The 23,011-nt window shown below is 34.9% G+C and overlaps 2 protein-coding genes across 10 annotated transcripts; both read right to left on the bottom strand.

The window, feature by feature from the left end:
- Positions 1–156: 156 nt before the first annotated feature.
- LOC110822613 (1,4-alpha-glucan-branching enzyme 2-2, chloroplastic/amyloplastic-like) lies at positions 157–18,000 on the bottom strand. The gene is made up of 22 exons (XM_022052755.2): positions 17,622–18,000; positions 16,214–16,371; positions 15,371–15,726; positions 14,319–14,417; positions 12,562–12,604; positions 12,065–12,124; positions 11,080–11,160; positions 9,995–10,111; positions 9,594–9,677; positions 8,627–8,748; positions 8,294–8,413; positions 7,388–7,517; positions 7,184–7,294; positions 5,944–6,072; positions 5,027–5,130; positions 4,757–4,901; positions 3,840–3,987; positions 3,594–3,694; positions 2,581–2,658; positions 1,794–1,949; positions 1,007–1,081; positions 157–881 (listed from the first exon to the last, which is right to left on the bottom strand). Exons 1-22 carry the CDS (start codon positions 17,752–17,754, stop codon positions 705–707), a joined length of 2,727 nt encoding a protein of 908 aa, XP_021908447.2. The 5' UTR covers positions 17,755–18,000; the 3' UTR covers positions 157–704.
- A 1,378-nt stretch (positions 18,001–19,378) lies between these two features.
- Positions 19,379–22,900, bottom strand: LOC110822864 (tyrosine-protein phosphatase RLPH2-like). 9 transcript variants are annotated; one of them, XR_002541307.2, is made up of 6 exons: positions 22,212–22,899; positions 21,853–21,920; positions 21,203–21,382; positions 20,841–21,056; positions 20,714–20,761; positions 19,379–19,870 (listed from the first exon to the last, which is right to left on the bottom strand). XR_002541307.2 is itself a non-coding variant. In XM_022053093.2 (5 exons), exons 1-5 carry the CDS (start codon positions 22,741–22,743, stop codon positions 19,841–19,843), a joined length of 948 nt encoding a protein of 315 aa, XP_021908785.2. In that variant the 5' UTR covers positions 22,744–22,900; the 3' UTR covers positions 19,379–19,840. The 9 variants fall into 9 exon arrangements, 4 of the variants coding, with proteins under 4 accessions (XP_021908785.2, XP_088065925.1, XP_021908784.2 ...); XR_015814064.1 differs by lacking the exon at positions 19,379–19,870 and adding an exon at positions 20,304–20,614; XR_015814062.1 differs by having other exon boundaries at positions 20,714–21,056.
- Positions 22,901–23,011: the final 111 nt, after the last annotated feature.

Consider the following 23,011-nt stretch of genomic DNA (forward strand, 5'->3'; position numbering starts at 1 on the left):
ATTGAAATTTCAGGACTTGATGGATGGACATGTTGAAAATGACATGTAAGAATTTTAATGAAATTGAAATAAAATTACCTTGATTTAGAAATCAATTCTACAGAACGCTAAATTCTACAAAGATTCTTAATTCGTCTACATATAATCTTAAATATATATATATATATATAATTTTTCTTATTCCTCGTTGAAAAGGAAACAATAAAGGCCACTGACACATTGTATCCTGCGTGTTCCCCTTACATGATCTAGACAGCGAAAATAAAAAGTCACCAATGTCGAGCTATGCATTTCACTGGATGTGCCATAGCTTACAGGGCATTCGGATATAACATTACACTGCACTGCATGCTATACGCGGAAAAACATCTAGCTGTGGTACCGTGATAATAATTAAGCTTGAGAAAAATAATACAGAAAAAACATTTACAACGCAGAAAGGAAATTAATTTAGCTAACACTTGTAAAAGCTGGTTGCCGAGGCTCTTCACTCCAATCTGAATAAGGTGCAGGCACGTTTTGCTCTCTCCTGTTTTTCACTTCGATGTTTCATCCCCAGATCAGAAAGAGGCTGACCGTCGGAACCTATTTCTTTGGAGGACTCTCGTGACAGTTATAAGCCGAAGTTTATTATGTTCAATTCACGTTCACGATGAGAACTTCCAGAATGCTACTTAATCCGTTGGGCGTGTGCTAAAACTTGATTACTCTTTGACAGCTTCTTCTTCTTCTTCTCCTTCGCAATTATCTTCTTCTTCTTCATTTTCTTTTTCTTTTTCTCCTCCCTTTTTTTCTTCATCATCTATCAGAGCATAAACCACTGCTGTTCTACTTGGTGCATACACCATGAAGGAACGAGGCCGATCATTATACGATCCTTCCTGCAAGATCATAAAATAGTTAAGAAAATATCCTTTCTTACTTAGGGAAGTAATGATGAGAATAACAAAACAAGCATAGGAGAAATTGGAAAAAGAAATCAGACAATGCTTTGGAAGTTTCTTACAGAGGTGAAGTACTCAGCATTACGCTCGAGACGGCTGAAGCCTCCAAATAAGGCATCATCAGAGTCCAAGACAATCTGGAAGACAGCATGATTGAATTGTGTTATCGAATGCCATGAGAGACAAGCAGAATACTATTAGCAAATGTTAAGCAGTCTAGAATCTAAGTAAAAGATAAAAGATTTCTTTTATGTGAAGCATTTTACTGCCCGTGACATCTAAGTATATCAGTGCGGCCAGAGATGGTTACCAGTAATGTTTACAGAAGAAAGTTTATGGAGGTTGTTCTGATGAGGCGGCCTAAATTTAAATGTGGTCACAATCGAACATGAAGCATGAAATTTAGATATTGTAATGATATTAGATTTGGAATCCTGACTGGAATCTTTCTTGGTTGATTTCTCAATAAATCTGTATTGACAAATTTACTGGAGTAATATTCTTCTATTTCCTAAAACTTCTAATTTAGAGGTGATTAATCGAAACCAATTACTAAAAAAATTAAGACAGACAAAAAGTCCTAACTCATTATGTACATTCTAAAATATACATGCCCCACAGGAACATGTTATTTTCCCAGTTCTATACCAACCAAGGATCACATGGACTATTTAAAGTGTCCGCTAAATATTCGTCTTAATAAGAAAAAAAACCCAAATATCTAAAAACAAATGGAGAAGCGGAAAGTAAAGAATGACTTGATGTGGAAGGTAAGAGGTACAAGGAAGAGAGAGCATATCTTGAATTGCAACCTCCCAGCACTAGTCCAAAAAATTATATGGACTATACCTTATATTTCCCTGGTTTCAAGCAGCCCACTCTGTAGCCTGAGTAGCTTTTAGTCCAATGAAAATTGAAGACAAAAACTAGGTTCCCTCTTTCAAAGACAATCATTCTATCTCCTTCATCCATCCGTGAGACATATTGGTGTTCAGAGGTCATAAACTGCAATAACAGTAAACAAGTGAAACAATTTCCAAACCAAAATCTAAGGGTCAGAAATAAGCTTAGAGAACAATAGGTCTATAATGGTGTCCATCGCATATATTTTGGGAAGAAAAGTAGATACACACAACTCTACAACAGGCTGACTCTCTGCAATAAACCTAGAATTTAGAACCTAGAAATGACAAAACAGCAAATAAACTGTTACCAGAACTTCCCAAATTAACCATCCAATTCAAGTGGATCATCACCATCCACACAATGATATTTGATGTGGGTGGTCACACAATTTGATCTACCCCCGAAATATGTGCAAATAACAATGAAAAAGAATCTCAAAATGAACACTGACCAAAAGAAAAGCTTGGAAAGTGCTTAAAAAGAGCAAAACGCTTTTGAGTTACAAAGAACTTGATAGAGCTAGTTACAATTCTAAACGCAGAAAAGTTTAAATAACAATAGATGGACGTATTGCTGAATCTAATTGCTCCAATAGTGGCCTTCAAATATCATAAAAAATGTCTTATATCTATCTAGAATCTTGCAAACAGATAAAAAATAAAGGATCCTTTTGGTCCAGGAAACTAGAAAGCATCATCAGGTTATATTTTCCTAGGATATGAGAACTTACACCATATTTCTCTTCAAGATGCTGCATGGCCTGGTCAAATTCTTGCATTCCACAATATCTAAGATAATTTGCATCCCCCTGGGAATATATAAGCAATTATAAATTAAATTTCATACAAACAATCCTTGATAAAGTGCCAGTATTAGAATCTGCATTCACATGCTAATAGCTTAGGAATATCTCATGGCACTAATATTCTCTTGGAAGGTTTAAGAATAAGATAGAATTACGGGATAAGGAACATATGTTCAAACATTTTGAGGTGCTGTTACCCGAAGACAAGTGATATTCCATAGTTGATCTTGATGTTCGCAAGAAAATTTCTAGGAGTACATTGAGTGTTTCCTTATAAAAAAAACTTGGGGAACAAAGATTTTGCTATATAGCCCACTGGCTGGTCCTCAAAAGCACGTGTCTATTTTGAAGACCAAATCAGCTCCAGGGTTTTGGGTTCAAGAGAATGCAAGAACTTTATTATCAACATCAGAGAGCTCTTAGTTTTATTTGGCAATATCATGAAGAGAAACAACAAAAGGATGCAAAATAAGAAGACTTAACTAGATATCATAAGGCTGCACAAGACCAAGGCTATGTAGAATAAATAAAAAGTTTTCATGAAATTCAATTGCAAATCCACATGCAGTTCAACAAGGTTAGAAGATGTGGAATTCCATGTGAAATTGAAAAAATGCATTTCCCATATTACTAAAAAAAATTATAGAATTGGGATGCACTGTTTCAATTCCACATAAAATTCCTTTAGATATCAATTTGTATCATTTTATTCATGATTTTCTAGTTGCATAAAATATGCATCTACATGAATTCTACATAAATTTTAGATTTGTTCCAAAAATAGTCTAAAACCAGTTTTCAATTCCCATTCTGTCACGAAAAAGCACGAAGATTTTTCATTCTTCAGTGCAGTTTAAAAAGTTGACCTAGGTGAAGTTACAGCCACCTGATTATAAATAGTAATATGGAGATCATTGAGTGACAAAGAGGAGACCTACCAGATCAAATCTACGCCGGCATTTATCATAACTATAATTGTTTCCAGGAATCACTGAGCCATTGGGAAGCTTCTGATCGCCTCTTGGAAAATCAATCCATTCTGAATAAAAAGAACAGGCAGAAGTTATAACCTTAATCCAGATGAATATTTAAAAATTTATAATGGGCAATTAGATGGGGGCAAAGGTTGAAAGGCACCAAAATAAAGAGTTCGAGATGGTAAAAACCAATTATGTGGACATTACCAGGATGTCCAAATTCATTTCCCATAAAATTTAAATATCCTTCTCCACCCAGTCCCATGGTAATAAGCCTAATCATTTTATGTAATGCTATCCCACGATCTATGAGGGGAGTTGATGGTCTGTCCAGAGCCATAAAGTCATACATATCCTGCAAAGGACCAGACAGTTCGGAACGTCAATAATTACAAATAAGCAATAAAACTACCTCAATACAGAATGTAAGCCATGAAAAACCAGCCAACTAATATCATGAGCATATTGAGATGTTGCACCACTACCAAAACTAAGTAACCTGTTGACATGCAGATCAGGATTAACTTCCAAGATTATATTTGGAGAATTCAGAATCCAAAGACAAACATGCAGAAATTCTAAGAGTCATAAATCTAAAGTTTTCCTTGTGAAACATAAAACAAGCCTAGAAATTGTTGTCAAAAAAACTAATTTTGCCATTATCAAGGATAGGTGGCTTCATTATTTTGATTCTCTTGTCCTTGGTCCAAACCTTGATTCTTTTGATGATTTAGGATCTATTGTAGATATACTCACAGATCTGTAAATTCCTACTTGTAGGTCACGCCCCCTTGGCGTCCTTAATTTATACCACTCACTTTAATCTCAAAAAATAAAAAAAAAACATTTAACATGTTCAAAAGAAATCACTGACCACCATTGAGCTTCTTCCTAACCCTCAAAGCAAATCACAACTGAAAATTCCCAATAAAGCACAAATTGGTAAAAAATGGAATTAATTACAGGTTCACCAAGAAGAGATTAGACTCATATCAACCAGCAATGCCTCTATTAAGTAGGTCAAAGTGCAAGATGTCGAGGTGAATCCTTCCATAGAAGAAGGCATTATGGGACTTTTAGGCATGGATAAGACATAAAAAAGTATAAGAAAAAACATATATGACCTTGTCCATCAGCCAGAATGCAATTGTTTTATCGCCCACAAGGGCCTGATCATGACTTTCAGCATAAGCTACACACTTTTCCAGCCACCTCCTGTTGGTGAGTGTGTAAACAATATCACCCATTCTCCAATCTTCATCCTTCTTCCTATATAATCGGTATAAGATAAAGCAAAGAGAATATGTAACATTATGTCAGAAACACAACAATACGGTTCTAGCTTCAAGCTTGTCAAACAGTAGGAAGGTATTTCAACTGGTACAGAAACATACTTAAGAAACTCAATCCATTTATCAGGAACAGCCATGTGGAGGCGGTAATCAAATCCCACACCACCATCTTGGACAGGGATGCAGAACGTTGGCATTCCACTAACCTGAGACCAAATAAATAAATTTGTGTAACTATTAGAGCAGCTCATGGACTACTAGGCATATCTGAAAATGGAGAGTTTTGAGTCTTTTAAATTTCCACTTTTGTTTATATTACTTTGTTGAGTCCAGCCTATTTCATGTAAAAATTATTGCATTTGCTGTTACAAGTTAACAATGGCTATCCTCCAAGTTTCTTTCCAGTTTTCAGCTCTTCCATTTTATATAATATTAAGAAATGTAATTTTGCTGAACAATCCAGAAGATGCTAATTACACTTTCAGATGGATTCTCATAAGAGCCCTCAATCTCTTCCAAACTAGGATGAGACTACTGCTTAACTGGTAGGATGAGAATTAACTCTAGCATCAAGAATAAGGGATTTAATCTACAAATATTAATATGAAGGAAAAATCAAGGAATTTAAGAAGTGCAACAACTTTAGCATGGAAAAAAAGGGATTAACTATCCATTTCTAGGTAAACAGTGATCCCCCTTAATGACTTTATAGAATTAGCTGAACAGCTTTCGACGAGCCAAAACGAAACAGTCGCAAACCATGTCATCAAATTCATAATTTCCTGCTCCATTCAATAAAAAATGGGAAATGCAATGCAGAAAATTTATTAAAAGACAATCACTGCTATAGGCACAGATACAGTATATGGAGGTAGATAGGTAAAAATACCTTTTTAAACGCTATTCACACCTAAATTACTAGGAAAGGGTATCCAATAGTTTCCATCAATTGAACGGACCTTTCTTAGAAGACTACAGAAATTAACTTGGCTTAGTGGAGGACCAGGCAGGTAACTTACATCTTCACCAACGGTCACAGCCTCAGGGAAGAGTCCATGAATGAGATCATTAACCAGCATCAGATATACCACAGCATCCACGTCAGTTGCAAATCCAAAGTATTCCTTATAGTTACCAGTAAACCCGACCTAGTGAAATGCAAGAAACAAAACGTCAAAGAGGCAATAGTTGATGAAGAATCCTCTAAAAGCCTAAATAAGAATGCTGATTAAAATACCTTTTTAGAGGCTTGTTTTTATTTTTTGAAAGGAAATAATAATTTTAGGATATTAGAGTTATTAGTTATTTAAAACTTTTGGAAACTAAGGATTTGTTTGCCTGTTAGCTGTTTTCATTTTTAGTTGAGTTTAGAAATCAACAATTTGTTTTATGCATGAAATTCTTACTTTTCTAATGAATTTCTATGTATTATTTCTCTGTCTCTCTTGTTTTCATGCTGACTAAACATTCTTCACTTCTCCCTCTAAAGCCTTCACCTTTATCTCCTGTTTCTGCTGTCCATTTATTTTTTAATTCTCTCCCCTATAGTTTCCCTTTATTTTTTTACATCATGGTTCTATTGTTGTTACCTGCCCTACATCAAAAGTAGTAGAACAAACCCAATGTCCCGAACTGTATCATTTACAACCCTACTTATGAGCCATTCTGAACTTATTATAAAAATCCCTAGTAAGATAAAAACTAAATAGGGTATAGAAAGCTATTCATAAGTAAAATTCTTACCATACTACTAGCTCGAAATATATCAAATAAAAGGGTGAGTAGAAATTTTCTCCCTTCGTATATACTTGGTAATGCATTGCACAAGATAGAATAACCAGAAAAGCAACTATGATATCTTAGAATATCAAAAACAAAGTTCTACTCCTTTTCTACCTGCTCGAACTTTTAGGATTCTCAATTAGGAGATTGGTTTAATTATCCTGAAAGATTAAGCTAATAGAATATGAGTCAAGCACATACCTGTCAAATCTTGTGTAAAGTTAATTCTTTAATAGAAATAACGGAGTGGGGATTCAAATATTAGATTTCTTTAGTTTTGGTATCATTTCAAATAATTGACTCAACTAATTATCCAAAAAACTTAAACTAATAGTATAGAGCCCAGTTAGTGTTTTGTGCACTAACAAAGATTAATCACATTAAAAAAAAAGAACAAAGATTAACCACTTAATCAAATCGTGTAATTAACTCTTGATTTTACCATAAAAATTGAAGTAAATTTTCAAGAAAAAGTACCGCCAATCCATGATGAGTGTACATCATTGAAGTAACACCATCAAATCTGAATCCATCAAATTTATATTCTTCTAGCCACCATCTCGCATTAGAAAGAAGAAATCGTAATACCTAAGTCAACAACGCAAGAATCAGTCATCGCAAATGGTGGCATGAAAGAGAGAACTCATCACTAATAATCTCCAATTTCGGAAAATCACATACTTCCCAGCTTCCATAATTGAAGAGACGAGAATCCCACATCCAGTGATAACCCTGTGACCCAGTGTGGAAGTAGTGACCATCCGTTCCATCAAACATGTTCAGTCCATCCAATGTATTATTAGATGCATGGCTGCAGGTCAATGTCAGCAATCAGAGATCAGAAGTAAACAAGTCCGTAAGCCATCATCCAGCATGACGAAAGGATCATATCCAAAAGAACAGACATAATTTTTAATCAAGTGTAGTCAGGTATATGTTAAAAAGCTACAAAATCATTTCCTTCAATGATTTTTCATGCTATCTATACATGATTATAGGAAGCTAAGACAAGCAGTGAAGGAACAAAGACTCAATACTTGCACACTCATGGGTAGACCCCAGAAAAAAGAACACCCTTTTCTTTCTCCCACTGACTAGGATGTATTGCTTTAAATAATGATGCTTTGGCTTTTTGTCTTTTCTTCTTTTTTCTTTTTCCCTTTTGAGTGGGAAATGAAAATTCATTCATAAAGAGCGCCAAGGAGGTGCTGGCCCTATATACAAGTAACAAAATAAGATACAAAGACACAATAACTATAAGATCAAATAAGTAAGACTCATCATTGATCGAATGGCCGTAAGCTTTTGCTTAATTAAGCACCAATTGAAACAAATACTGCCACATCCCTACTCAATTTAACTAGCTAACTTAGTATTTTTAGCATGTCATGATAAAATGCACCAACTACAGCTGCAAAAAGTAAAGAACTGCAGAAGTTTGGTACAAATTAAAATGAAAAAAAGATACCGTTGACATGTAAAAACACTAGCATTAGTAACATAATTTCTGCCAACTTGGTAATAAGACAACTGGAAACTATGCAGGAGATTCTCCGGAATGAGTTCTTTCTCAAATCTAGTCCGTACCTATGAACAACATCCATGAGAACAATCAGACCTAGCTCATGAGCTCTATCTACAAGAGACTTAAGATCATCAGGGGTTCCACATCGGCTGCTAGGTGCAAAGAAATTTGTAACATGGTACCTGCAAAACATAAAATAGGAAGCTCTCAAGTTAATCAGTAAAAGAAAAAAAAAAGAAAGAGAAGCACACAGCAAGTAACAGACTATGAATTGTGAAAATAGATAACAGGATGATATGTAGACAAAAATTTTCATGTTCATTTTTGGAAAATTCTCTTCCATGGAAAAAGATCTATAATCCTCAGAGGTGGAGGTTATCAGAAAAGAAAACTACCCAAAGCTGGCATAATATGAATGTTCCTGGATAGCCATTATCTGAACAGCATTATACCCAAGCCTCTTAATGCGAGGAAGCACATCATCTCTAAAGTTGGCATATGTGTTAACAATTGGTTCCTGCATTTCGTGTCATTACCATTATTAGCAGTAGAAGGCAGAAAAAATAAACCTCAACTAACATGGGTGGGGAAAAAGTTTTACAAAAATCATAGAACAGTCTTTCATAAAATAAGTATTCTTGAAGTATAATATGAATACTACTTAAGAGGAGAAAGTTCAACAATAGTATACCTCATCAAAAGGCAGAAACGGTACCAAAAAAATCAAATTTGGTCAATCATTTTTCTTGACTGCTTTTCCTAGAAGATATGGAGGGATGAGAACAAGATGACTCTAGAAAGTAATTTGCGAGCTCCCATGAAAAACTCGCTGAATTCTCATCAATTTTCAAAATAAATCAAATTGCAAGATAAGTACTCTCCTTCAAACAATACATACTATGAGCTGTAGTATTCTTCATGTCTTGGTCTTGTCAGAGCATAATTCAACAAATTATCTCTTTGTTACTTGAACAAACAGAGAACTGTTCAGTACGGAATCAACAATGATATCATCTCTTCTGCAGACCTTCTGCAAGTAGTACCCTCAAGCTTTCTGACATGTTCATACTAATCTTTCTTATGTTTTTAAATTATTAAAGACAGAAAAATACAAAAAGGCCTATAAATTATATGCAAAAAGAGTCTACTTTATTCTTTCAGCTTTTAGGCCTCTAGGCATCCTCTACAAGCAGCCCCAGGAAGCTCATATTCAACCAACGATTCTTCATATTATTATATTAAACAATAAAATCAACAAGAAAACTTCAACCTTTCGAACATTCATTAACTTGATGCTGTGCTATCAATTACAGAAAAAGCAGTATTGTTATGTTAATATACAGGGAGAAGAAAGGCACAAACCGTGCTACTCATTCCCACATGCGACTCATAAATTCTGAGTGATTTGGGCCTCTTTGGACGAGGATGGACAAACACATACTTCTCCTGAAAAACATTTCACATATTATTAGCCTTAAGAAAAAGTTGAAGGTACATGACAATAAAGTAAATTCCTTCAAGGGTTTCGTGCAGTATTTGATAACTTAGTAAAATAATATAACAAAAAGCCTAAACATAGGTGATATGTTGATTACTTATAATCACAGGAAAAGTTTTGTGTATATGACAAGTCAATTGTTACTTGGAATTATAGATTGTCCAATGTTGGATATCCATTCCTTGTTATTTATGCCCAACAACAATGTTGATTGTCTTCGGCATCATATTATTTCCTAGAGCCAGAAAGGATTACAGGAACATACCTCCTCTGGCGGATCATAGTAGATGCCATTGTATGGGATTTCACCTGGGGCTTGTACAGAGAATTTGATCCAAGCAGGAATGGAGTCTTTGATACCAGATGGGGTATCCATGCGAATCTACAGTCACATGGTCAATGGAGTCAAGTTTCTTTCGACATGAAACAATATACATAAAAAGAAAGAAAATAGGGATAATAAACAATTTTGGGCATCCTAAATAGCGTAATGCCTTGGGCACCACAGAGAGATACAGAGATGGGAACCACGTAATGGAAATCACTGGAAAACATAAAAATTGTCTGAAGTAGAACCAGAGTTAGGTGCTACACAGAAGGCCAGAGATATGAATCAAAGAATGAAACTTTCAGGTTTGCTTTCAGATCCACAGGGTTTCTAACAACCGGAGCACATTCCATCAGAAGAGATGATCAAAGGCAAGCATAGAGCAAGGACATAAGCAAATATTCCCCCTTTTACTACAATAATTCATCATTCTGACAAAGAAAACAGGAAATAATTATAGAGAATTGTCCCTCTTGATTCCATCAGAACCATTTTCTATGTTGATAAAGATGGTCCTTTTTCCCTGAGCGAAAAAGATAATGGCAAGAAAAAAGCACCAAGTAAGTGCTGCCCATGTATAAGGAAAAAATTTACAACTTTGTCAAAGAGAATAGATCAAATTGATTAACATAGTCAGCCCATCAAAAAGAGGGAAATCCATAAACAACATGTTGTATGTAAGCCAAAGATCCCAGATGCTGGCAAAAGGGGAAGGAGGATTTATCTTCAAAAGCACTCTTGTTCCTCTCTTTCCAGATGACCCAGAAAATGGCATTGGGGTTGAGGCAAAACAAGATCTCAAGGATGTAAACTGTTAGATTATACTACCGCTTACTTGCCAAAAGGAGGTTTTAAATGATATTCATTGCATAAATAAATTATGGTATGACTATCTGATCCAGTAAATTCAAGAAAACACGTGAAAAAAAGCAAATTTCCATGCTGGAACAAGAATAACTAAGAAAAATGGATACCATTAGCCACAATTTTATAGAGAAATAATCAAACTAAATACGTTTTACCTTTACACGAGAGCCATGAGGTATTGGTGGTGAACCATCAACACTGTTTGGCAAAAAGATCTCCCAGACTCCAAATTCATTCTGTTCAGATACAAGAATCAATCTCACTTCATATAGTAGTAGTATAATGGAAGAAAGGGATAAGTACAAAGCTGAAGGGTAAATAGCAACGAGATGTCCAGGAGATATCATCAAATTGAAATAAAACTTATTCAACAGATTTCCTCTTAATCTTGAACTTGAATGATACGCTAAAAGTACTCCAACATTTTTTTTTGAAATAGAAAACTACTCCAACCTTTATTATCGTGTTGTGTGTCTGTGCTTGTGTTGTCGTCAAGATAGGTTCATTTATGTGTTGCTTTTTCTGATTAAATTATTATTGATAATGCCTTGATTTATCTAAGATCTTCACTTATGGCCATTTAACACTAAATTAACTGATCTACTTGTGGAAAGGTGAGAATTGGCTTGTAAGAACCAATCCTAGGCTCTATTAACATATATGCTAAAGCCAAGATTAAGATTCTTAAGCTATTGGAGAACACAGAACTTGGTTTGACTCAAATACACTTGAAAGGGAGCATTATAGCCTAGTAGAAACCTATCTGAAGAAAATGCTTTGGTAAAGCTTAAGAAATAATCAACTGCTAAAGATATAACTAAGACGCCAATAATACTATGAGATGGAAACTGAAATGCATGACTTATGGCAGAATACAAGTCTCAAACAGAGTAGTTCTACATTGATCAATTTTATAGTCAGATGAAGACTAACATATAAACACTGCAAAATGCAACCTCCTCAATGTAACAACTAAATGGATGATCCCATCAGTAGATAATGCAATCCAAAGATAGGGGCAATTTTATGTCTGTCCAATGATAAATGTTTAATATAACAATTTATGGTATTTGGTTTGTGTTGATTAATGATTAACAAGTGTAAGCTTGGCTTAAAACACAAAGAGCAAAGAAAGAGTACCTGGGTCATAACATCTGCATGAGGATTCCAATTGTTAAAATCTCCAATCAGCGATGCTGACTGAAAAAGTGGTACAAAAGTTCACCTTATTTCAAAGGAAGAAAGAAAGAAACAGTAGTAGGCATATTAAGCTACCTAGAAAAGCAGCAGAATTGCGTGCAAGGTAGTAACACAAAGAGAGAATAATGAAAAGGAGGTTACATTTACACACGCAAATTGCACAGCATCATCAGACATGGGATCTCTTCTTAACTGAGAAATATTTTGACTTTCTTTGTACTAATTAATCTTCCTAAAATTTATAGTAGTCATATTTAGCAGTGCACAGGTTGACATGTATGCGTGTCTTTCTGCAGAGGCCTCTGAGGCAACCTGGTTTATAATATAGGCAAGCCTGTGCTACATTGAGATTCTTGGTCTAAAGAATGAAATTAACATTACAATTTCAAGATTGAACAAAAAAAAAGACTCAAAACAGCCAATTAAGATGAACAAACCTTAGCTCCTGGTGCCCACTCCCTATAGGTTATGCCTGTGGCACTGAAAAACCAAATAGGAGATGATAAGCAACTGCAACATTGACTTACCTAAATATTGTTTAATGAAATAACAACTTATAATAAATGATACGAAGTGAGCAACTGCTGCATTAGAACTTAAATCTGGCTATGGGAGTGAATCATAAGACAAGGAGGAGGTGATGTTTGATAAAACCAGATGAAAGTGCTACCGGAAAGAAAAAAAAATGCTAAGTCTATTCACTCACAAACTTTTCTCAGTAATCGACTTGCACACTGAATTCAAGTGTTTGCTCAGTCTGCACTCAGCAGCCTACGGTTGCATCTGCAGGGTGTATGCTTCTATTTTATTTATGTATATATCTAATCACCAGAGTGACATCACGGAAAAAAGTCAGACCCTCATGGATGCTGGATATTATTCCTAATTCAATTGATGAGAAGAGCATTCACAAAGGCAGTCTCACTTTCTTGTGGTACAAGAAGCACTTAATATCTGAAATAAGTTTTTATCAAATTTAACAAAGGCTCACTAGCTTGGACATGATTATTCAGCTCACTTTACTCCAATTCACTTCTAACCTAGCGGGAGGCTCCATGTAAAGAAAATTGCAGGGGCTGAAGCTAACAATGAAAGGTTAGTTGTGTAGGGTCATGAAATTATTTTTAAAAAAAATTGTGTAGGGTCATGAAATTATTTTTAAAAAAAATTGTGTAGGGTCATGAAATAATATTACAAGTATACCTGCTTCGAAAAGTAAAATACTTAGATATACAAGGCGTAAAGGGGGTGCCACTCGTATAAAACATGTATTTACAAAAATATGTATATTTATATGTTAGTCAAGTTTATGTGAGGTCCCTCTCTCCATCAAGAGGAGGATGCCCTTAAACAGAAAAGACGCAAGGCTTTATGTATATTTATATGTTAGTCAAGTTTATGTGGACCCTCTCTCCATCAAGAGGAGGATGCCCTTAAACAAAAAAGACGCAAGGGTTTGAACTAAAAGCCTCTAATCCTACAAAAAAGAGGGTAAATACCTTCAAATGCTGTTCTGTTTCTCTCTCAAATGACCCAAAGGATAACCAATGGGGTCTATGAAATAAATTTAATTCAAGGGGCATCTCCAACACGAACCAATCCTCTATTGCAGCTAAACTGTAAATTTTAATTTAAATGAACTTGAACTGTAATAAATTTAACACACGAAGGTTGGGCAGAAATAAAGGATCAGCTTCATGTTGGGGATACATCACCTTCTTATGTTCAGTTCAGCACATACTAATTGTTCATCATTAGAAAAATAAATATACATAAATGTATAGCATCTTGAACAAAAAGCACAAATTTAAATATGCCAACTGGATGCAGTGATAAAGACAGCAAAATCCATGGAAATCCAACCTGTATCAATTTATAATAGTAGATACCAGTGTCCAAAGCCTATTTTTTCATAGCAAATCAAACAAAAAATTATGAATTTAACCTGTAATAAATTGAACTCAAGAATTAAAGTTAAGCAAACATATAGGATCAGATTTATGTTGGGGATACATCACCTTCTTATGTTTAGTGCAAGCCACTCTAAATGTTCATTATTAGAAGAAAGAAAAATTATGCACGAACTTATAGCATCTCGAACAAAAAGTACAAATTTGATATGCCAACTGCATGCACTAATAAAGACAGTTAATCCAAAGAAATAAAACCTGTATCAGTTTAAAATAGTAGATACCTGCGTAGAAAGCCTAATTTTTCATAGCCACGAGAGAACACTTCCAGACCACCTTCATACTTATCAATTGCTTCTCGCATTTTTTTGTATTGCTCATATCTGAAAATAGATGATTTTAATAGGTATAAGGAAAGAGCTAAATAAGGGAAGTTACAGACACCCATCTGTAATAACTTATAACCTCCTCCCGCCAATTCTGAACATAATTAAAATGAAAGGGAGAAGGGTTGGTGGAGCCGGAACACAAACAATAACTCATTTAGTTAAGAGTGATAATAAGTATTCACCAACCACAATAAACAGAATTATAGAATGCATTTTATTGGTGTGGAAATCAAGGAATCAGTACGAATAACATGACTTCAGAACTGCCATGTTATTTGAATTTTATGAAATGAAGTAGAATGGATCATCGTATAGTACTGCATTTTTTGTGCATTGAAAAGCAGCTCCTCTTTTTTCACTTCCAAGTTCAATTTAGATGGTGCTGGAACAGATATCTAAGATATCCTAGATCTATGCCAATTCCTAATTAAGACATTACATCTTAAGTAAGGGCTAAGGAGCAAAGGCAAACCACGCAAAACATTTTCTGGTCTACATATTTGGCATACAAACTGAGAAGGTTGTCCTATTTTACCTTATTGTTATATAAAGGTGCATGCAAAAAAGGAAGACCATATATCATGAAAAAAGCAATGCATATGACTTGGTTAGTCAGCTTCAACCCCAAATCAGCTACAGCATCGTGGAATTCAAGGTAGGATTCAAAGGAATTAAGGGTGACAAAGGTTTCAAACTGATCTACGCTATTACCTGGAAACGCAATTAGCATACTTAAAAAGGAGAAAGAATAGCCAAGATCAGAATGAGACTCAAATTCAAACTAATAGCCATTCCATTGACATGGTTCAAAAACACAATGGCATAACTGCAGTTGATACCAAAGCAATAACATGAATATTCTTTTCCGGGGAAGTCAACCATATAAAACTTGAAGTCCGAGCCCCTGCTAACAAGCTACAGTAGTAAGAGGGCGAGTATTATCTTACCGGTATTCAAGATGATCACGATAACCATTCAACATTGGATCTATTTCATATATTTTCTGACCGGTGCCAGGTGGAGGAATGCTCTTCGGTCTAGCTTCCATTTCTTCAAGAGTAACTCTCCCACCTACGGGAACTGATTCCTTAACAAGAGGCTTATCGCTATCATCTACAAATGAAGAGGGAATGCTCTTTGGTCTAGCTTCCATTTCTTCAAGAGTAACTCTCCCACCTACGGGAACTGATTCCTTAACAAGAGGCTTATCGCTATCATCTACAAATGAAGAGGAAACTGTATCTGGCTCTTCATCTTCAACTTCACCATTTTCCACTGTTTGAGCATCTACATTATCAAGTACCTAAAACATGATCACAGGGACAACAAAAGGAAAAGCATAGAAATCAAGATAAACATCTCGTATACAAGCAAAATAGGCATTTACAAAATAAAAAATACACAAGAAACCAAGTGAGTATACTGGGAGAGATAAGATCCACCAAGGTCAAAGAACTGCACTCTTTTTTATTATCATCTACATAATCTGAAGTTTACACCTTCAAATTATACGGATTCATGTTAGGGACTCAAGTTGTCAAAATAAACAAACCATCATCACAAGAGATGCATCAGAGACAAAATAGGAAATATCATCTGTTCCATCTTTTTCACTGTTTTCTATAACTATGCCATCTGGATATTTCTATACTTGCAGTCAAATGTCTATCTTCTCACCATCAATTACCCTCGCAAAAGAGATAAACAATGCATCCTTCCTTGAAAATAAAGGACATGAACTTGTAACATCACCAATATAAATTTTTGCACAGAAATATTAGGTAAGTGACCTGAGAATCTTCAGAAAGTGTTTCAGGAACTTCCAATTGGTCTGTCATGGATGAAGAGCCATCACTCTGGCTGCCAGGAACAAGGACCTTCTCAGATGCAGTAACAACTAATGATGGGGAATCAGAATCGTAAGATGGCTTTCGAGCAAATATCTTCCCTATAAACAAGGGTCCAATTAGATTTACACTGCCATAGAAGTAATAATTTACTCATAAGATATCCTTAGCATGATCAAGAACTTAAAGAAATATTATGACAAATTCATGCTTGTTAAAACTAGCTTTTTTTTTTAATTAACATGCTCGGAAGTTAAATAGATTGTTTAAATTTGAATGCCAGTATGCCTAATTGCAAGATAATTACACCAGCAAATCCACCGGAAATATTAATAAGAAGAAAACTCCTGGCATGAAAAAAGCTATCAAAATAAAGCGTCCATTCTGCAGGCTCCAAAAAACAGCCCTGGAGTCAAACAACTCATCTCCCGCCAATCAAAATGGAAAAGATATATACCATAAATGCAAATAAAAGAAGTAGTAGATTTTTATTTGCTACAAAACTGTCAGATTAGCATCTGAAATCCAAGGATTTTGATTCTGTTGTTCTCTTTATTAGAAACTATTAGAGATCACATAACAGTAAACTTGGCACTCCACTTGGGTAGAAGCCTGCCATTCCAAAGGCGTCTAAAACTTCTATGGAAATTAGGCTTCTTTCAAATTCCATATAAGAGGCCGCTTACTCCTTTCCCATTGTAAACTCTGGTTAGGGTTCCTTTCCAGGGCAACACAAAAAAAAAAACATCAACAACGAGTTGTAAGCCCTTCCCTCATAAAGAATACCTGGATTTCCTCTATCACTTCAAAATGAACAACAACGGAAAACAAAGGGAATAAAAGTACATAAACCATACAGCGTGTTCATTTAAAGACTAAAAGCCATCTTCAAAAGTAATTCCTCCACGGTCCTCATGAAAAACAAACTAATCGTCCAATCCATTATTACGAATGGCAACAGTACGAGTCCAATAGCAAATTCTAAAAGAAAAGGTATGTAGTGATTAGAACAATTTACGCTAGTCAATGAGGATACAGAGTACGCTGCAAATTAGAGTAACATCGAGGCAGTCTAACAAAACTACCAAATTCATCTGAGATGGCATCGATGTTCTTAATTCAGACAATCAATCAAACATTAGCGCACCTCCACTAATATCCATCACACCACTACTGACACCAATCGTACCATAATTTAAATCGGAAACGGGAAATCACAACTCACCAAGACTACCTACTCACTGCTATATTAAAAAAGAAATTAAACCGGCTGCAAAATAGAGAAGAGCTTGAGACACAGTAGTAGCAACAAAATCAAAGACGATCATTAAATATACAGAGATAATCTTACGAAAAAGCGGCTCCTTCTTCAAGAAAAGCGAGAGAGTAGCGCTCCTGCGGTCGCCACTGAAGCTCGAGGGACTAGAGTTGTGAAGCAGAATGGCAGAAGGAAACCGTATACCTGACACCGAGGAGTAAACCATTTCTCCAATGAAGATTACTTTCTCTCTGGCAGAAAGAGGAGAGGAGAGGAGAGCGAGAGAAAACAGAAATGGCGTTCAAGCAGAAACAGATCTAGAGAGATCGTCTGTTATGGAAGTCCGCGAGATTCGAAGCAGCGAGAGGAGCGGAAATCAAATAACAACAATCAGACGCTAACCGATGCGGAACCGTAGAGTGAGTGAAAACCTGTGAGTTGCTGCCAAGAAGAATGGGTGCAACGTGTGCAGTACGGGTTTGCATGGGGATGGGCTGTGTGGGAACCATCAGAATCATTCTCCACCGTCCATTATCCCTCTGATTTTTACTCATTATTCACCTGATAGGTAACACTGGCACGCCACGTGGATTGGGTCCCTCGGTGATTTTTGCTTTGGGAAATAACAAAAGATGAGGAACGAGAGGCTGTGGTGGGTGTTTGGTTCCTGAGAAAAAAAAAAGGAAAGTTGCTTCTTTTGGTCCCATTTTCAAGTGGGCAATCAAAACTTTACGTGAAAAAAAAGAACTTTTTGAGTTGATTAGATTTTGATGGGCTCTTTTAATTGCTAATCATTTTCATCAAGTGTTCATAAATAATGATGTTTAGCCAAAAGTCTAAAAAAAAAAAAAAAAAAATTCCAAACTATTCACTTCATTTGGAGATGGAGCAGGAAAAGAGTAAGGTCTTTTTCTGCCATGTGACAAGAGGCATTAAAGTGGGAAATAATTTATGAATAAAAAGATTGATAAGATACATAATTACCATATAAATTCTCCAAAAATAAATTTCTTTTAGTTTTTTAGGAGAGAAGTTAATGAATTTCATTTGAAAATAAATTTTTTTAAAACAAATTTTATTTTAAATTTTTATTTCGTTATAATTACTCAAATTAAAGTAATCTAACTACCATAAAATCTTCTTTTCATCGGAATACATGATGACTAATTAAAATTAAATTTAATTTAGTTATCATAATTTATTAATGTACTAATAAATTAAATTATTAATTTTATTAAATTAAATATTATAAATTGACTACTATCAATTCATAATATATTTATAAAATAATATATTTTAATTTTTTTAAAAACAATAAAAAATTATAATTTTAAATAAAGTGTATGAATTTTAATTATTAAACTACAAATTTATTATTAAAATATTATATCAAACTGAATTTACACTATAAACTACTCGATCTATTTTATTTTCTTTTAAAATAGTAAAAGATTGTGGGTAATAATAATTCTACCAAATAAATTTAAGAGTTCAATTAGTATAACTATATATTTTTTTTGAGTAGGTAAGATATATATCTATTAATTAGATAATATATAAATATTAATTATAATACTACATAAATAATGACATACATTAGAATAAAATCTAATTCAAAACTATAATATTTTTTTATAAAAAATAAACACACTAATTATTAAATTAACCAATATTTAAATAAAATAAACATTACTTCGTTATGTATATTAATTATACTAACTGAGTAGTAGTATATAAAATATGATACATCTTATTCTAATAGTTTCTATACGGTCGCATGTGTATATACATATATTCTTATTATTTTTATTTCCATTGATAATTTCTTATATTATTAGCAGATCAATCCAAATAAACAAGTTTGTTTATTTATTATTATTTTTAAGTATCCAAGGAGACAATCATACATCTACGAACACTAGATATTAATCTCCAGGGACTTTATTTAAAAAATCTTACTGGAATATTTTTCAAAGAAAAGGATCTAACTGGATATTCCACTGATATTTAACGTACATTTATATGTATATTTTATTATATAACATCCTTAATTTAATTATCTAATAATGGGTGATAAATAATATAAGGTTTTATAGTTTGTTATTGTATGTGCGAAAGAAGATGAGGGGTTAACTACTTGAAATTGATAGACAATGAACCAGGCCAGCCAGGGCCAGACACGTGAGTGGTCCAGGTCCAGAGGGTGTCAGCAATGCTCGAAGGCTTTGTCAGCTCACGGCGCTGATCACTAAAAGACGATACAGCCAAACCGTTTGGAGTCAATTAGGCATCCGCTCTTCAAACAGTCAATTCTACTGCTTCTGCTGAAAAATTAACCTAATCTGGAAACAAACAAATATTCTCAGGACATTAGAAACTGAGAGCAGATTGACTTCACATGAGTTTGGAAATGGAGATCAAAAACAAATTTAAGATAAAAGCAAGATAGAGACTCCTTATATCATTTAATATGATGATAAGTGATAAACTTTATCGGTAACGATTACACCCATTATTTAGTATGACGGTAAATGTTAAACTTAATTTATAAAGATCCGTACATATTTTTTTACCATAATTTGAACACTTACGAGTCACCTGTTTACTAAAAACTCATATCAGAATCTATTTTTTTTATCTCATCTGAGTCTCCTGAAGTTCCAATACTTCCTAGCAAGTGTTTCATCAAAACAACAAATTAAAAATAATATTTTTCATATAGTTTTCATGTAATTCATGATAATTTACCTTCATCATTCATTTCTTTAAACTAAGTTAAGAAAAAATCTATTTGGATCCATTTCAATTTTCAGTGGCTGAATTGTTAAGAGGAAGAACTTTACACTAATACCAAATTAACAACATTAAATCAGCACTAATGGATACCGGTGCTTACAATTATATCTTATAAACATGCGCTTCGATTAACCACCCTACACTTTGAATCAGGACAATGATTGGTAGTCAGAGTTTGGACTCAGACACCATCTAACAGAGAACTACGGCTGTCTCTTTAGAGACTTTAAAAGCACCCAGAAAGCTCTCATGTTCCCCACCGGTATATTCCATCTCAGTACATTTCCTATCTGGTAAGTAACATTAGAACATAACAATTCCAAAAGCTATTTCTAAATTTTTTATCACAAGTATCCAATCAATTTTCTATGCAGATTCTGAGAACTTACCTGGGCTGTAGCAATTAGAAGCCAGGAGCTAGGAGATGGTCCTACTTCCTTCGATGATGGAGCTGCCTCAATTAAATGCTTCTTCCAATCAAACATGCATACATAGACAGTACAATTGGAATCTAACCAGAAATTAGATGCCATTTTTGGCATTTCTTTTTAACAGAAGAAGCTACTTGGCAATATTATCTGTATCTCGGATGACCTTCATTGATGGAAGCACTATTGCAGCCACTGGGTTCTTCTCTAGTCCACCACCCTCATCAATAATCAACCTGAGGCCGTCAATGTGAAGTTCCCCATGGTGCCCACTTACCACAATGGTTGATTTTCCAGCCAGTTCCTGCAAGACATCACAAAGAAAATCATTGCCAAAATCATTTGGTTAATACTGGTGTAGGGAAACCAAAAGTATTTATTTACGCTATAGAAAGCCAAAACCACTGCCTGCTAAAGGAAATAATTCGAGGAAGTTTCAGTAAGCATCACCTCTGGAATATCCCAAACTGTTTTTCTCCCACTAAGAGCCTCTACCTTCTGCACTCGTGTGTCCCTGGCTCTCAAAAACTCCAGCTGCTCTTCTACTTTTACACCTTTAACTAGACCGCCATGTACAGCAATTAGTCTACAGTGCTTAATCCCCTCATCAGTTTCAATACAGACATCATCCTGATGGAAAAACAATCACATTAGCGACATCCGAGCTTCAACCTTCTCAACAACCATTGTAAGCAGCAAGTGAATGCTATTTTGCCACAGGGTATAAGAAATCAAAGAAATCAAACAGCTTTGCTCTGCTTCTTTTAACATCGGCATTATATTGCCAATCAAATAGTTAAACCACAGATGAATTATTAGTAACTTATACAGAGGTACTTAAATTTAGGAATAACTATAGATGGGTTGGGTATTCTAAAAAATAACAATCTAGCCTTGTATAAACTAAAGTTACATTTCTTTAATTACCAATTTACACAATATGTTATCATGAAACATTTTTAGTTCTTCTGCTTCGTTATATGATTAAAAACTTGACTGAATTTACCGATAATTTATTGTGCAAGGACTAAGTGTCTCAAGTAACAGTAACACATGTAATTTACCACAAAATATTATAAGAGAGCAATTATAACACTTACCTCTTCATGGACCCAGACCATATCAGCCAGAAACTTCTTGTGATCATCAGGAACAGCCTTAACCAAACCTGCAGATAACATCTATTATTTCAATTCATCATATTCCACCACTTCCACACAGATAATCAACCCAATTTCAACAACAGAGGCTGACTAAGATCAAACCCAAAATCCAAATATATGTATTAGCTGAGAATCACAGCAATAACCACAGAGTAACTCTATCAAAAACCCTATAATCACAGCCTAAAAATGAAAATGACACAGATAAGACTATAGCATTAACCTCATGATCCTCAGTCACCAAAAACCCAACAGCACCAAAACGAAAAGATAATCAAATCAGATAATATCCATACCAGCAGATCCATGGGGGACATTATAGGACTCGAAAGTTGGCGCCGCATCATAGATGGAACCCTTATAATCCGTTCCTTTTACAGTATTAAATTTGACTGTGATACTACCAGCCCACCTCCTCCCTTGCAGGTGCATATCCTCGAACCCATCACCCTTATACCACCCTTCTCTCTGTTCGCTCTGCGCGTATTCCTTCCATGTCTCCTTGAACTCAGACCCATCTCGAGGACGCGGCAGCACGCCGACGAACGCCGCGAAAGCGAGGTCATGGTTACCGGATAGGTAAACGTGTGTCTGGTTCGGATACCTGGCGGGCAGAGAAAGCAAGAAATCAATGACTCTGCGGGTGTCGGGACCGCGGTCACAGTAGTCGCCGAGGAAGATGACGAGGGCAGATTGGAAATCTGGTGGGTCAGTTATAGACTCGAGATTGGACCAGAGGTTTTTGAGCTTGGTGAAGTAGCCATGGATATCGCCGATGCAGCAGACAGTCCTTGGTTTCGTGGCGGGTTTTGTTGTTGGGTCTGCCATTTTCGTATACTTTTCTGGTTCCTTTTCTTTTTCTTAAAAAGAAAATTCTGTCTTCTCTGGTTCTGGACGAGGATTTGGCTATTTAGCTGATTTATGAAGATTGAAGAACGAGAGTATGAATTGAACTTGATCGATGGTGACGATTAGTGATTACTGGTTTTTTATGTTGAGGTATCTACACGTGGATTTATTTATTTATTTGTTATAAGAAGCTAATAGAAAACTATTTTTGATACCGCAAAAATTTATTAATTCATGAATAGAAAGA

The sequence above is a fragment of the Carica papaya genome, chromosome 8 (genome assembly GCF_054855325.1).
Source record: "Carica papaya isolate Zhongbai chromosome 8, ASM5485532v1, whole genome shotgun sequence".
Lineage (NCBI taxonomy): Eukaryota > Viridiplantae > Streptophyta > Magnoliopsida > Brassicales > Caricaceae > Carica > Carica papaya.

Bases quoted from the DNA above. Each gene is read 5' to 3' on its own strand.
- LOC110822613 (XM_022052755.2), bottom strand. From the start codon at position 17,754: ATGGTTTACTCCTCGGTGTCAGGTATACGGTTTCCTTCTGCCATTCTG. The intron at 14,418-15,370 runs GTAAGATAATAC...ATCTATTTTCAG, and splicing joins CGTGATCATCTTGAATACCG to ATATGAGCAATACAAAAAAA. The intron at 10,112-11,079 runs GTAAAACGTATT...ATGTGACTGTAG, and splicing joins CTCATGGCTCTCGTGTAAAG to ATTCGCATGGATACCCCATC.
- LOC110822864 (XM_088209799.1), bottom strand. From the start codon at position 22,743: ATGGCAGACCCAACAACAAAACCCGCCACGAAACCAAGGACTGTCTGC. The intron at 21,921-22,211 runs GTATGGATATTA...TGTTATCTGCAG, and splicing joins TGTCCCCCATGGATCTGCTG to GTTTGGTTAAGGCTGTTCCT. The intron at 21,383-21,852 runs GTAAGTGTTATA...TTTTTCCATCAG, and splicing joins TGGTCTGGGTCCATGAAGAG to GATGATGTCTGTATTGAAAC.